The 15902-nt window shown below is 45.8% G+C and overlaps 1 protein-coding gene across 1 annotated transcript in view; it reads right to left on the bottom strand.

Annotated features, from left to right (window-relative positions):
• The window catches only part of LOC135805621 (mucin-3B-like), a 99435-nt gene that overhangs the window by 9466 nt on the left and 74067 nt on the right, over positions 1–15902 (bottom strand). Inside the window, exons 20-31 of the mRNA XM_065319687.1 lie at positions 15192–15515; positions 13873–14178; positions 12856–13161; positions 9683–9988; positions 8831–9013; positions 7910–8019; positions 7043–7140; positions 6385–6518; positions 5263–5380; positions 3704–3904; positions 1508–1589; positions 42–132 (exon numbers count right to left, since the gene is read on the bottom strand). Of these exons, the coding sequence (XP_065175759.1) occupies positions 42–132; positions 1508–1589; positions 3704–3904; positions 5263–5380; positions 6385–6518; positions 7043–7140; positions 7910–8019; positions 8831–9013; positions 9683–9988; positions 12856–13161; positions 13873–14178; positions 15192–15515 (2259 nt within the window). The remainder of the gene's footprint in view (positions 1–41; positions 133–1507; positions 1590–3703; positions 3905–5262; positions 5381–6384; positions 6519–7042; positions 7141–7909; positions 8020–8830; positions 9014–9682; positions 9989–12855; positions 13162–13872; positions 14179–15191; positions 15516–15902) is intronic.

The raw sequence follows: 15902 nt of genomic DNA, 5'->3' as shown, positions 1-15902 counted from the left end.
GCCAGGTTTTCTTTATGTGTAGCTAAAAGGTTCCTACTTACATGCCAGAATGTTCATGTAGCGGTTTTTCGGCTTGTTGATGGGCAGTGTTGCAAAGGTACTGGGCGTTTCCTTGCCAATCTTCTTAATATTCTGCAGAATCAACGGAGAATAGAGAGCAGAAAGAGGCAACAGTTACCGGTCAGGAACAACAACTCGACTTTATCTGAGCTGAGATAAGAGAGCCTGGTTAGCTACAACTATGACCTATAGGCAATCTCCACTATAGCTAGCTCGTAGCTGTATCTGCATGGTGGAAGGAGTGAGCACTTTGGCTAGCTCCAAGTTCATTGGCGCGGTCCGTCACCTCTGATTCCCACAGGCCCACGGTCATGGTGGGACTGCAGCATTGCATTCAATGGTTTACAGCCTGCCATAAAGCTCTGAATTACTACTAGTACACTTGTAAGTTGTAACGCGGTTCATTGTTTTCCTCATGGCCTCCTTATTGAAGATGGAACTCTTTTACAGGCATTCCCTGACAATTTCCAATTTTCCATCCTTCTGCCATCAATTTGAAAGAGTTGTAACAGGAAAAAACGAAATTTTGACTGTCACAGTCAGGACTCAAGGCAGGCCTTCTACTACGAAGTAAATGATTATCAATCCAACTGAACACACCCGCTTTACACTGTTGTACGAGCGTCCATGATGTGAAACATGGTGGGTGGTGCACATATGTCATGACTCTCCCAAACAGTCACTTTACTGCACAGAACTTTACATTCTGCCACAGTTCCGGGTTTGGGCTCATTGATCTTATTGCATAGACTCTGCGTGAACATTCCCTTCCACTGGGGACCTTGTGTGTTTGTGTAGACTCTACGTGTGTACTTCTGTCGCCATGACTACTGCTTTGACTATGCAACTCTCTACTCTCACATCTGTCTTGTGACATCATCTGTTGAGGCACCTTACCTCTAACACAGACATCGCTTGCACATTCTAGTTCTTTTTACACCTCATCTCACATATCCACACCTGGATGTTAATTCTGCAGCACTTGTGTGTTGTCACCATTATACTAGTATGTAGTTTCATAACTACCTTTTCACTGCACCTTTATTATTTCAATGTCTACCCTGATGAGTAGTCAGGCTCAAATTTGGTGGAAGGTACAGTTATTCGTAGTAAAGAGACCATTTAGGGAGATGGACATTTTAGAAATGTCATATTTCATCAAATTAATTTCAGGCATAGACCATAGTCAGGGTGATCGGCCTTTGCTTTCATGCCCCATGACTATACAAAGACCCCTCCACACACACACAACTTTTAAATATTTCTGTGTTATTACAAGTTTGTGATGATTACTAGCCCTAATTACCACACCTCTCCATTGCCTCCTACAGAAACAATGCGAGTGGTAAGCTTAGCTAGCTATGGGCTTCAATATGCTACTGCCTAAATCAAACTGCTGTTTTCAGGCATACAAGGTGCTGCAAGTTATTGTTTACAATACACTTACCTCGAAGTCTTCAGCCAATTTCAGATCAGAGTTTGCTCTCATATCGGTGACAAAGTCATTAAATTCTGTCAACTTCACTGGCCTGCACACACAGAGGGAGGGAGAGGGGAGGGGGTAAAACAAGGTGGAACATGTATCATCAGTCTATGGAAAGGAACTGCATCAAACATCAAGGTTGGTGCATGTACTATTTCTGAGTGCAATGCAGTTGTGTGTGCTCAGTTGGATGCCATTTGGAGCAGAGTCAGCATGGTTAAGAAAAAGCACCGAAGCCGGGAAGAATTGACCAGCAGATACATGCCGCTATTGGTGTGAAGTTGATGAACTATAACAACGGTCATATGTTGTGAGAGCAGAGAAAGAAAGAAAGAGAGAAAGAGAAAGAGAGAGAGAGAGAGAGAGAGAGAGAGAGAGAGAGAGAGAGAGAGAGAGAGAAAGAGAGAGAGAGAGAGAGAGAGAGAGAGAAGAGAGAGAGAGAGAGAGAGAGAAAGAGAGAGAGAGAGAGAGAGAGAGAGAGAGAGAGAAAGGGAGAGGATGTGTGTATGTGTGTGTGTATGTGCATGCAGACTGGCGCCTCATGTGCAATCGTCCCCGGCCGCCTGTGCCAAAGCCTAGAGTGTTCATTTGCGGCTGTGGCAGGGACTTCCGTCAGTCCAACGATCTAACTTGCCACAGGAACTACTGCAACTCCTGATGCTATCATTGCACGGAGCATCCAAAGGTATGTGCTGCATGTGCATATGGATTGCTTCTGGCTAGATTAGATTAACTCTATGGTAATCAATGGTACTAGTGAAGCTTTTAAAGAATGTGATGATATTATCAGATCCACTCTGATTTAGCCAGCCACACTGGTAGCAAATATTACCTTCACAGGGGACAGGGGTAAATGCAGTTGGATCCCGGGACGGATGCCCTGATGCTTCAATCATTTTTCTGCACCTTGTCCTCCCTCACTTACTGTGGTGATCCCATAAGTGGGATCATTTCCCAGGCCACCCAGAGTTTGGGGATTTCAGGAGGTGTCGGCCGTTGGGCGGTTCAATAGCCAATTGAGTCATCTTTCCAAGGTTCCTTTTGAATCTCTTTCCCCTCTCCCGGAAAGACCCATGTGGACAATTTTGGCAGTGAGCAAGTACAAGTACAAGCATGTATGCAAGTGAAAACTGGCAGTGGGGTGAAGATGACAGCAGGAGAACGTGAAGTTTGGCTACTCGCAAAGAGACAATGGACGACAAGAGAAAGGTGACGCGGTGCAGAGGAGGTGTCGGTGGCCAGAAGATGATGGATGTAAAGTTGCCTAAATGGTGACAGAGAAAATTGGCAGTGGAGAAAGAGAAAGTATAGCAAATGACCTGGACGATATTGGGTTGTGTGTGTGTGTGTGTGTGTGTGTGCGTGCGTGCGTGCGTGCGTGTGGATTGGTCACAGTGACATTGCAGATGGTGATACTGGCCAGGAGGTAAGATACACATTCTCTCAGTTAGCACACACACACACCTAGAAGAGCACTACAGGCAGAGAAGACACAGGCATACATGTATGTTGATAGTGTACAGTGCTGCCAGAGCAGTGGAGTGTGCTGTGAGGCATACATGTATGTTGATAGTATACAGTGCTGCCAGGGCAGTGGAGTGTGCTGTGAGGCATACATGTACAGTAGACTCGTACGCCCAAGAACGTGGCGCCCAAGAACTTCCAGGCTGGAAATCTAAGAACGCCCCAGCCTGGATTTAAGAACGAACTCCAAGATTTTTAAGAACGCGACATTTTTTGGTATTGCACGTTTCTATATCTTGTCCGAGTACACGCAAAACAAGTCCGCAACCACAAACTCTTGTCGGGTCCTCGCGAAAACATCACCCAGTGCAGCGCTACATACTACACGTAAAGTGTACAACCGGTACATGTAGCGCTATATATCGCAAAGTGCATTGTACATGAGCGTGACTCACGGGTCATGTTGGACGCGTAAGAACGCAAAATGAGAACATAGCCTGGGGCGCTGAAAAATAAGAACTTTGCTAGGCTGGCCCTCTGAAACCGCGTTCTTGGGCGTACGAGTCTACTGTATGTTGATAGTATATAGTGCTGCCAGGGCAGTGGAGTGTGCTGTGAGGCATACATGTATGTTGATAGTATACAGTGCTGCCAGAGCAGTGGAGTGTGCTGTGCGATAGATACTCTCAGACATACCGTATGCACTCCTTGATGGATGTGTTCACGCTGGCCAGGCTTGGAGAGTGTTGCTGGAGAGGCCTCTTGCGGCTGCTGAAGCTAGACGTACGGATGTCCTCAGAATCCATGGACATAAGCTTGCGCTTCGACGATAGGCTGATGCTGATGGTTGACATAGCAGTTGAGTTGAGAGCCTTCAATTGCAGCAACTTATCTTTTCTATAATCAACAAGACAGAGAGCAGAGGAGATTGGGTATTTCCGAAGGTCTCAGAAATTATGTACATTTGTTTCAATGCAGCAATATTGATATCAAGCTCATATACCAAGATCTGCACGTTGCACACTAGAGAAAGAATACAAAAATTGTGTGACAATTTATCGAGGTGATAGCACTGCAGAATAGAGGTAGCAACTTTGGCAAAAATGTGCAAAAGCATTCCCTTGATTATTATGCTCTGTGTTCTCAGAGCTACACTACATGGATGATGTGGTCAGAGTCTTCCATTATCACGATAGCCTGCAGCCAAGCGCAGGTTAAATGCAAACATGCTGCGTAGGATTTTTTAATCATTTTTTTCACATAATCATCACAGTGAGCATCCACCAGCTCAATGGGGAAATACCCTACGAGTCGACACGGTACGTAAAGCTTGTACTTTGAAGTATATACATCAGGGAATTTTCTAGAACCGCCCCAACCGGTTTTCGACCGGTTGAAATTGTTGGCGACCAGTTGAAAAGTTACAAATCAGTTCCAACCGCCCGTACTTTTCTGTGGGTGAATGGAGCTGCTTATATCTTTGCTACACTCCAGCACCAAGAAATCTGTTAAATTGCTGTCGAGTGCCATATTTGGGTTGTATTTTGAAAAAAATTTCCCGGGGGGACCCCGCACCCCCCGACTCTTCATTGGACCGTAACCGGTTGGAAATTCGTCCTAGAATATACCCTGTACATGTAGTGCCAAGTACATGTATTATACACGGCATACTGCACGCAGGACTCCAGGAGGGCTGCATCTAGAACGTCTAGTGGAGCCTGTGCTCAGTGGCTGCCCTATACATGTGTCTAAGCCTACGGTCCACGTGAAACTCAGACTGAATTGTGGGCTACCATAGGAACGCCACCGCCCACGTGGAACACAGGTTTTAGTCTACTTCGAACTCCCAGCATTGCTGCAGCCTCACACATTTTATACTTTAGTCTGTGTATGTGTCACATCATGACACTCGTATCTGTTTCGATCTGGCAGCAACATAGACGACTTCCACGCGTTGATTTTCCGTACATGTTAATTAAACGAACTTAGAAGCGTGTGTTCCTCGTTGGAACAACCAACTTCATGTTAATTAAAATGATTACTTTAGCGGCACACATACATGTACATATCCCTTCACCGCAATGCTGATATGACTGCGCCAGGCCAGAAGGGCTCTATTCAGTGTCGGCTCGACCATGTTATGGTAGTGGAGAAAGTGGTACTTTCCATCAGAATGTACCATGTTGGTACCCTACTCAGAGTTTTAACATGCTTATCACACCGGGCCGGCACCACCGGTGCCGCACAGGACTTACATGGGAAGGCGGATTTTCCCGCCATCTTTCTTTTGCACGTAGAAATACCCGAAAAGAGCGCCGGCAATGATTATGAGCACAGAAAATGCGACGCCTACGGCTGCACCAGCTGAGCTTGCTGCAAAGAGAAAGGAGAGAGCAATACAAGTACACACATGCAAGAGATTGGTCGGGTAGCAGTTCCAAATTACACTGTAGACATGGCCATTGCCTGTTGAACTCCGAGAAAGGCAACACCTCTCCAGCCTAGCCCAAGAATCAGTCATGGCTTTCGTAATTACCGATACGGTATTAGAGTTGCAATAGCAGCCATTACGATAACAGCAAGAAATGTGTAGTATTGCGAGCATGGCTGTTAGTCTGGACAATGGTTGAGGGGTGACATCTATACCACCAGACCCATACCACCACAGCTGCAGTAACGCCGCAGGTCATTGCGCCTTTACCAATGCTGGGCTGTTGGAAACTACATTGCACACTGCATGCTCTTGGGCAATGTTGTGCCGGCGGGAACCAATACTGGAAACCATGCCAACAGGAACCAATACGGCAAATCATTTACTTGTATACACAAAGGAAGTCAGTACCATATGTTCCGCAGTATAAGCTGCAGCCCCATTTTTTTGCCACGAAATACAGACCCAATTTATCACCGTTAATTTGATCATCGGAGTATAAGCTGCACCCGCCTTTTTGGGTGAATTTTGAGTGTTCAAAGTGTGGCTTATACTTCGGAAAATACGGTACATGCTTACGGGTCGAACTGTTTGTTTGTCTTCCAAATTTGCCAACGGGCACTTGAAAGCTTGCCGATTTGGAACAGGAAACTCACACACGTGCGCAGCCGCACGTGCAAACAGGCATACATGTACTCGTACTCGTACATGCAGGTACACACACACACACACACACACACGCACACGTGCACACACACACACACACACACACACACACACGCACACACACGCACACGCACACGTGCACACACACACACACATTCACACACACACACATACACACACACACACACACGCACGTGTCCACAGCCGCATTGCCGGGCGCATGGACACATGACGGTAGAGGCATGATAACTTGATAAGCACCACAATCATACGGACGTACCCTCCGCAGGAATGGGAGCGGTGGCAGCAGATACAGCTACCAGCTGATCGGAGTACACTCCTTGGTTTACTGCAGTCACATCGCCTTGAATGAGTGCTGTATCGGGTGCAGATGTGAAGTATCTAACACTCACACTGAAAGAAGAATAAAGCCCACATACCTGTTAGCAACTACCTGTAACAATTATGCTGACTTCATCCATTATAATATAATCACCCATCAACTTCAAAGTACTAGACTGTGTGTATTACAGAAATCCAACGTCAGCATTTACACTTACTGCAGCTGCACATAAGTGTGAACTCGTGCATTACTCAACACATGTAACGACACACACGTGTACACGCTCACACCCACCCACACCCACGCACACAAGCGTGCACGCATGCACACAAACACATACACACACATACACCAACATAAGCGCACACACACCAACATAAGCGCACACACATCAACATAAGCACGCATACACACATACACATACACGTACACATACACAAACACACACACACACACACACACAAACACACACACACACACACACACACACACACACAAACACACACACACACACACACAAACACACACACACACACAAACACACACACACACACGCACACACAAACCCACACACGTATAATGAAGAATGGTTTACCTGTACTCGCGGCCACTTTCAAGAGCTGCATCACAGACTTGTTGGCATGCCAGTGGGCCAGAAGTGGGTACGCTACTGTTACCAAGGACAATGAATCTCTGTCAACACATGCATTCATAAAGCAGGATGCAGCGTGCACAGACGTGCACATGACCACATGTACACACATGCACACACGCATGTGCGCACACACACACACACACACACACACACAAACACACACACACACACACGTTCATTACCATTCATACATAACAAATGCATTTGCTTTGTTGAGCACTCTCAGTAGGCTGCTTTAGTGCTGCGCTATGCATCATCGGCTACTTTCGTACTTTGAGCACTCTGGTGCAAGAGTGACAAGCTATCTTAGTGTCTCTGGTGCAATCCTTGTGCCATGGCCAGTAGTTCGGCTTACTTAAAGCTCGTAGCTTTACTGATGAGGCCTAGATGGCCGAAACAGGTAGCTGTCTGCAAACTTGGGTAGATAACAAATGTACAGAACACAAATTAATATCACTGATGAATACACAGAGAGAGGGAGAGAGAGAGAGAGAGAGAGAGAGATAGAGAGAGAGAGAGAAAGAGAGAGAGAGAGAGAGAGAGAGAGAGAGAGAGAGAGAGAGAGAGAGATAGAGAGAGATAGAGATAGAGAGAGAGAGAGTGAGAGAGAGTGACGTCATAGGCTTTTGCCAAATCTAGGGCATAGGCACTTTTAACACAACAAAGCCATGTACATGTACATGCATGACAGTATGTTGCTTGTTTGGACACTGTGCTCATTGCTGATGTAATGCAAGAAGAACTCATGATGAGGTCCTGTGTGCACTAAGCAGTAGCAGCACGATAGCATGTCTTTTGTCAACTCACCACGTCATCAGACGCTACGATAACCTCTGACAGTGGACCATACTTGGCGATGTAAGGTGGACATGGGCATGTCGTGCACTTCTGAAAGTCGGAAAATGCAACGGGATTACCTGCCATCATAGGCACAAACACACATACAATGCATGCACGCGCGCACACACACACACACACACACACACACACGTGCGTGCGCACGAGCATATGTGCATCCACATGCACGAACAATACAATACATGACTCTCTCAACGGGCATCCACTGGTCTTCAGAGACTGCTTGCAATAATAACTAATCTCTTTTTTAATCTTTTAATCTAGTACTGTCTGAAGTAGATGCATCTATGCAATCTACACCAGTCTAGAAAAATGAAGAGAGAGAGAGAGAGAGAGAGAGAGAGAGAGAGAGAGTTTCTGAACCAAACATTTTCGTTCCCTTCTCATTGTGTGGTTCAGAGACTCTTGCTTTGTTCTTCTAGACTGGTGTGGACTGCGCCGATGCATACGAAACACTTCCTCGGTATAGGAAATAACCAGTTAATCTACCTATTCAAAGCAGAATGAAAGCAGAACGAAAGCAGTGCATGAAAAGCTGTTCTTATGCAAGAGATTTCAATCAACACCTGTGAAAATGCTTGGCTGCAAAGAACAGAACCATCTTGGCTTCAAATACGTTCTTTGTGATGACCATGCAATAGAGAGTCCAAAGAACCCACAAACAGGATACCTGTACTGGTGATCAAGTGGCAAGGGGGGGGGGGGGGGAATACCCGTACTGGTGATTATGTTGTGTGTGTGGGGGGGGGGGGGGGTGCCTGTACTGGTGATCAAGTGGCAGGAGGGAGGGGGGGGGGGGGGGATACCCGTACTCTGATGATCAAGTGACAGGGGGGGGGGGGGGGGGGGGGGGATACCCGTACTACTCACCTGTGCTGACCAAATTGTCACACTTCCTGTACACCAAAATCGCGGCAGCCACAATCACACCATTTTTGGAGTCGGTCTGTGGCACAGGCAAAACCAATTGCCTGTGCCTGTTAAACTGGGGTACTTCCATGTTAACCACGTCCGGTGCTACAGTTATTGTTGAGATTGTCATTGTTGGAGGGGCTGAAAAATACAAAAGGAGAACAATACTCTGCATATGATTGAGCTGTCCACACTGTCCACATTGTCCACACTGTCCATACTGTCCACACTGTCCACACTGTCCACACTGTCCACACTGTCCATACTGTCCACACTGTCCATACTGTCCATACTGTCCATACTGTCCACACTGTCCATATTGTCCATACTGTCCATACTGTCCACACTGTCCGCACTGTCCATACTGTTGTTTTTTTTTTGTTTTTTTTTGTTTTTTTTTGCGGGGTAACGGCCTTTTTTACGGGCAAGATAAAGTCCCCATGAGACCAATCGGTAGCCTAATTGGTAGGGCACTGTCCCGGAAAGACAGGGGTGCTGGGTTTGAATCCCGCTCGTGGATCCTTCTTTTACAACATATGTACTTCACAAGGCATACAAAGGACACACACACTTCTGCATTGACCACATACATGTACTCATTGAAGGTAACTAATACCTGATAATACTAGAAGTGTGGGTAGGTACATTAGATCTCATCTGATAGGGGTATGATTCACTAGCACCATTGATCACACAGTAGTTCATCAAATCTAGCCAGAAGTGGTCCGGCGCTCAAGACGTACACGTATGTATACGCCAAATATAAACAAACAAACACGCACGCACGCACGCACATTGTCATGTGCTTACCAATTACGTCTGTTTCGCCAGTTATGTTATTGTAGGTGCTGCAGTGAAGTTGATTACACACTGCCACAAAGATAATGTATCTACTAGCTGGTGTCAGCTTGGTGAAGCTGAAAAAAGGCTGCGTATTTATCCAGGTGGCAGGTGTGTCTGGTGAGGCTTTCTGGGCACGGTGCGTTCTCTGGATCACCAGGTTGTATTTTTTGACCGGGCCTCCCAGAAAATCTGGATGTGGATTTGACCAGGAAACTGTAAGAGAAGCTGATCCTTTCTTGTCAATCTGAAGCGAAACCACTGAGGATGAAGGTTCTGCATGAATACACACGGACAATAACATAAGAGTAATTAGTAGCATAGTATGTGTGGTGAAACCTACCGTCGGCTAGATCATTGTCACTCAGGCAAACGTTTTGCAAAGGTCTGAGCAGATCATTGTTGCTCGCTGTTAATGCTGTTTTCAAAGCAAATTTAGGCCTCCGCCTGCTAAGGGGGCGCGTGAATCGGGCCACTTCCTGGTCACAACGGACACTTCGACGGTTAGCGGCAATGACTACTGTACACGTTACTGTTAGAGGGATTGGGCAGACTACAAAACGAACAAGAAGTAAAATACAGGGGCAAGGAGCCATAAAAGGTGCTTTGGAAAGGTCCGAAGAGAGAAACTATCTGCCAGAGAAGGTAAGCTGGCTGGCGGCAACCATATGCAAACGTGTGGTTTGTTATTCCAGACAGTACGCCAATATGCTAATGATACGCTAGATCTAGTGCTTTCAAAGGCATTGTGGAAAGTGCAGTGTGGACAGCACAAAAGTCGCGTGGATGACTTTGAGAATTATGATGTAGCAAGTCGTTGCACGACACACTAGCGGTCACGTGCTCCTGCGTGCCCAATTCACCTGGTCACAGCGCCAGCAGGTGATAACTTTCACACCAAGATTCAACTCGAGTTCAACTTGAGTGACAGGACTGCACCCAAAAAAGGTCAAACAGGCTAGTAAGTTGTACCCTGCAGGCACGGTGACCAGGTGACTGGTGTACGCACGAGCACGTGACCGCTTGTTCAACCATGTTCGATTGGGAATAAGGGCCGAATGCTGCATCGCAGCCTTTTCGGACCAAGACCAGTCGACTCAGCGTCCAAAAGACTACAACACATGGGCCAATCGCGGTCATCCGTGCTTTTATAAGAACGAAATGGCGCTTTTACTGACATTTTGCATACAAATCCCCATCTAGTAGGGCGCAGTCACCCAGTTTCGGTGGAAGTGCGCGAGTTCGATTGGGATTAAAGTAGGAAGGGAGCGTCTCAGCTTCCTCGGACCAAGACCATTCGACTCAGCACCCCGAAGACTACAACTGGTGAAAATTTGATTTTAGCCTTAACTTCCCCTTTATAGGCCATTCACACGATGTGTAAACACTTGCACATGTGTGACCAAGATAACACTGGCAAACCGTGATTCAGTTCACACGGTGCTGGGCAAACTTTGCAACCGTCAATGTATCCATAGTGACCTCCTGAAAATGCCGGGAAATGTTCAATTTTGAAATTTCCCTTGTTCATGCACTGCATTTGCAGTACGCACTTTCAACAACCGACACTTTTCCTGGCGTGCAAAGATAATCGCTAGCAAAAGGGCCTCGGCCAAGATAAAAAATCAGTTGCACGCGTGTGTCCAAGTTTATCGTATCCGAGTAAATATCCTTGGAAACAGTACGATAAAAGTAAGTGTGCCCGTCGTGTGAATGGCCTACGAGAGAGCTTGGAAGCTCAGGGCCCTACGCTATGCTTTTTTGCCTTGATGACCTAGACAAAAAAAAGCATAGGGATGTTATAAATTCTTTAAAAATTCCTTTTTTTAGACATAACCTGGGATTCGAACCCGCACTATCGCGCGCCCTGCATTCATCCCCCGATGCACTTCGCATACATACTAATTCTTCCAAGTTGTTTCACATTGTGATCTTGCATTTGAAAGCCCTATTTGAGTTATATGCATTGTGGCCAGCCGTCTTTGATGGCACGGTACGGTAGGGGATAGGGACGGGACAGGTACGATCGAGGGTAATACGACACCGTCTCCAGTACCGTACCGTACCATCAAACACAGCTGGCCACATACAGCTTCCCGCAATATTCAAATAGGGATTTCAAACGCAAGATAATAACGTAACGCAACTTGGAAGAATGGGTATGAATGCGAAGCGTATGGGGGAATGCATGTAGGGCGATAGTGCGGGTTCGAATCCCAGGATATGCCTGAAAAAAAGGAGAATTGAAAAATTTATAACATCCTATGCTTTTTTGCCGTCAGATACGGATAGCGCCAGGCGTGACACAAACAAACACACAAACAAACACCAAATTAAAGCTGTGTGGACCCTGGCTAGCGCCAGACGTTACTGAAGTAACGTCTTCTGCATAGCTACGGGAATTAAAGAGATTTGAGCAGATTGGATTGATCAAGTTCTTATAATTATGTGCTTGATGTTTGGTTGGTGGTATTCAACTTATTTGAGTTGGGAAAGAATGGAACCAAGCCATCATCAACTCCTGGCAAAGGAGAATGGGCCTTTCTTATGGGTTAACGAACACTGAAAACTTGGTTAATGATTACCTATATTAGTTAACAATTGAGATGTTGGTTATAGTGACTATATTCAGGTGTTCAATTTCATTGAATGAATGCTACTTTCATTTCGTTTGTGAAAAAAACCCATAACGAAGGCAGCTTATGCCAGACCATTTGGGATCACAGTTCTCCATTGTAGGTTTCATGATCAGGGTTGTGAATGACTTGGCCAGCCTATTACCAGCACTTTGGTGGCTGAAAAGCCTTCCCAGTAATTGATAAGCACAGTTTGCAACTGTTAGCAAGTATCGAGCATGATCATAACTGATGGTGACTTTTAAAAACACCAAGGAATAAGTGCAGGCTAGCAGAAAACTGCGCCTTTCTAGAGAGATGGCATTTTTGATTAGTTTTGGACTTTTGGTTGTTCAAATTGAACTACTTTCTCGTACACTTTCATTATTTCTGTGCTTTTTTGTGAGTGAAACTCCCAGCCCATCTGGTCTTCGAGTTGCAAAATCGGCGACAAAAACAGGAAGAGAGATGAGATAGTGCAGGATAACGGTATGCAGGTCAGCTGTAGATACAATGCACTGGACTTACTTATTTCCAAGGTTGTGAAATTAATGCTTGCAGCAGGACCACAGCCCACAGCAGTGCAAGCTATGACTGCCACCGCATAGACACTGCCGGAAGTCAGATTGGAGAGGCGACATGACCGGTCAACGACCACCTCCTCTCCTGAGAAGTTCCTACCCAGCACACCAGCCTGCTGGATGCGGTCATAGAAGCAAGTGTAGGATGTGATCACTCCACGCCGATCATCGCGTGGCAATTCCGTCCAGAACAGCGTTGATGCATTGGCCTCGACTGGAAAGTTCGGGAGTAAATTTACTTTCGTTGCGGGGCCTACGAGTTGACAGAAAATATAAAAACACATTGTAAGCACATAGCAAAAGTGAGAGAATTATTTTCATGTCTAGCATGCTGCTACTGCCGAAATAGAAATAGATGCAAGTACAGTAGGTATCGGTTATAGTGTGGGTGTTTGAAAAACGACTTTCTATTCTTGTTTCCGGTATTTCTCACACACTATAAATCAAGTGTGACATATCATATGCATGCATGTGCGCAGAGGCAGGAAGATCATCGTATATGCAATGTAGTGCTACTGTGCATGCGGCTCGTCAACCAACTCACGCAATCATTTTCATAATTGCACTATCAGCCCGGATCATCCATTTGCACTATGATCAAAGCTTGCAGCCTATATCAATCATATCTTCTGAAAATTGTAGTCAAGTTGCTGTCTGATGATCGGTTAAAACCGTGAAACTCAGAGTTACAGCAGAAACGGTTTTGATTCCCCTCAAGTGTGTATAACCTAACCGTTCAACTTCATCAACATATCGGTCCACCTCACGCGTAAAGCATTCCAACCTCATGCATATCGCAGCCCAGCCTCATGAACATAACAGTGCGGGTGCAGCTCAGCCATAGCTCTACACACACTGGCTGTGCTGGTTGTGCTGTGAACATGATGGCTCCATGAGGTGTGATTTCACTTGTCAGCTCTGTACAAAGGTCACAACGCGTACAGTGTAGCTAGTATGAACGTACGCTGTTCATGGGTGGAGATGTTGTATAGAAGTCGAGTACCACAGCCAAACGCATTGCAGGGACTGATGGAAAACTGGTACAAGCTGCCAGCTGTAAGGTTGTGTGCCGTTAGTGTCCTTGACAGTGACAAACCCGAAAAGGCTGAAGTGCGACTTGAAACATTTGCCTGCAGCAGGCGCTCATGAGACCATGAGTAAGAGAGAATTCGGCCATGTCGATTTTGCAGCATGGGTAGAGACCAATGAATGGAAACGGCAGTTGACGACAATGATGTCACATTGGGTCCTAGCACAACTCCATCCGGAGCTGCACACCAATAGACACAACAGACACACAATAGACACACAATAGACACACAACAGACACACAATTGAATGAATTGATACACCGTAGCTACACCATAGAATAATATAGAATAGACACACAGGATAGATACATGTACAGCAAACGGATTGACTGTGTAGTTTATACACATGACAATGTTATGCTGCTGTACCACCCTGTCAGCTGCAGTTCAATACCAAGAATCCACACAGAGTAGCACAAACACTATTACCGGTATTTATTTCTCAAACAATTCTGCACACGGGAGAATGAAGTTGAAGACAACACTGCAGCTGACTTATGGTTGATAGATATGGTGGTAAAGACACACCCGGCAATAATGGTTATCAACCAATTCTACACACATCTATTGAACCGGAAGAATGGCCAGCATCACCCAGAATCCAAAAGGATTTGGAACCCTGCACCTTTAGGTTGTGTTTGTCTGCTAAAATGGCCTTTTGATGACGTCACTAGTGCAGTGCCTATGTACACAGGAGTTTCGGCAACTTTTTTTGCAGTAAGAACAAAGAACCCAGTCGTACCCCAGTACATACTTTCTCTTCTCAAATTGCGATGAATGTGTGTTTCATTTTATTAGGCTAACGGAATGTTACTCTCCTCCCTTTGATAGGGAGATGTGATCTTTGCGTAACTACAGTGCGCCCTTCTGATCTCATTACTACCATGTACCAGAGCATTTCAGCAGGTTTACACACGCACACCAAAAATGTAGCTTCCGCACAATCCAGAGCTAAATCCTGGATTCTGGCTGAGGGTGTTGTGGGTGGGTTGTCTCGTTAATACTGTATTACTTTTCACCGAACTTTGTCCAGCAATGTAGTTTGAAAGGAGTGCATTCACTCATGCGTGAAACAGCCAGATAATATCAGAAATGTTGGGAAAGCACCAGTTGACAGCTGAATGCAGTGTCAGAATGGCATGAATAGAATTCCAGTGCACCCTACATGTAGACCACCAATAGACACACTAACCAATCTCTGTGGTGTTGACAGCCCTCTTTGCAGCTGGTCCACATATAGACAGCCTACAGGGCTCAACAGAGACCTCAAACCTGCTTCCAGCAGTTAATCCATCAATGACTTGAGAAAACTGAGTGTTCATTGGAGAACTGACTGACACAGTCAGACTTGCTGTCGTCAAATTGAAAGCGACTCCGGAAAGGAGTGTACGATTGTACACAATCTTATAGTGGGTCAGCGCTCCACGCAAAGAAAGCAAATCAGGTCTGGTCCATTGAAGATGCAGAGCTGTTGACTGTGGTGTGATGCTGAGATTGTCCACCGGCTTCTGTGGAACTACAGATATAACACCCATGCAGATACACAGATATGCAGGCGTGGACAACACAGACAGATACACAGACATACACATCAAGCAAGAGCTTAATACTATTCTCTAAACGGTGACACACCAGCTAGGTCCAGCTAGAAATTCCATAACGTACATCAGTAGGTAGCCGAACCACACAACCCGAGCAAGACTTGATATCGACGGATCTGCATATACCCGTAATGTCGCGTATAATAGCCGGGCTGATTCCTGTAGAAGCCGATGTCAGGGCTAGGCTTCTAGTCACATCAGGCTTCTATACAAACCAGGTATTTAATATGTCAACACTAAAACCAGGCTTATGTGCTGACAGTGCATCTCTAAAATCAGGCTTGTATTCAAAACAGGCTTCT

Source organism: Sycon ciliatum, chromosome 1 (genome assembly GCF_964019385.1).
Source record: "Sycon ciliatum chromosome 1, ocSycCili1.1, whole genome shotgun sequence".
Lineage (NCBI taxonomy): Eukaryota > Metazoa > Porifera > Calcarea > Leucosolenida > Sycettidae > Sycon > Sycon ciliatum.
This window is presented reverse-complemented; position numbering and strand designations above follow the sequence as displayed.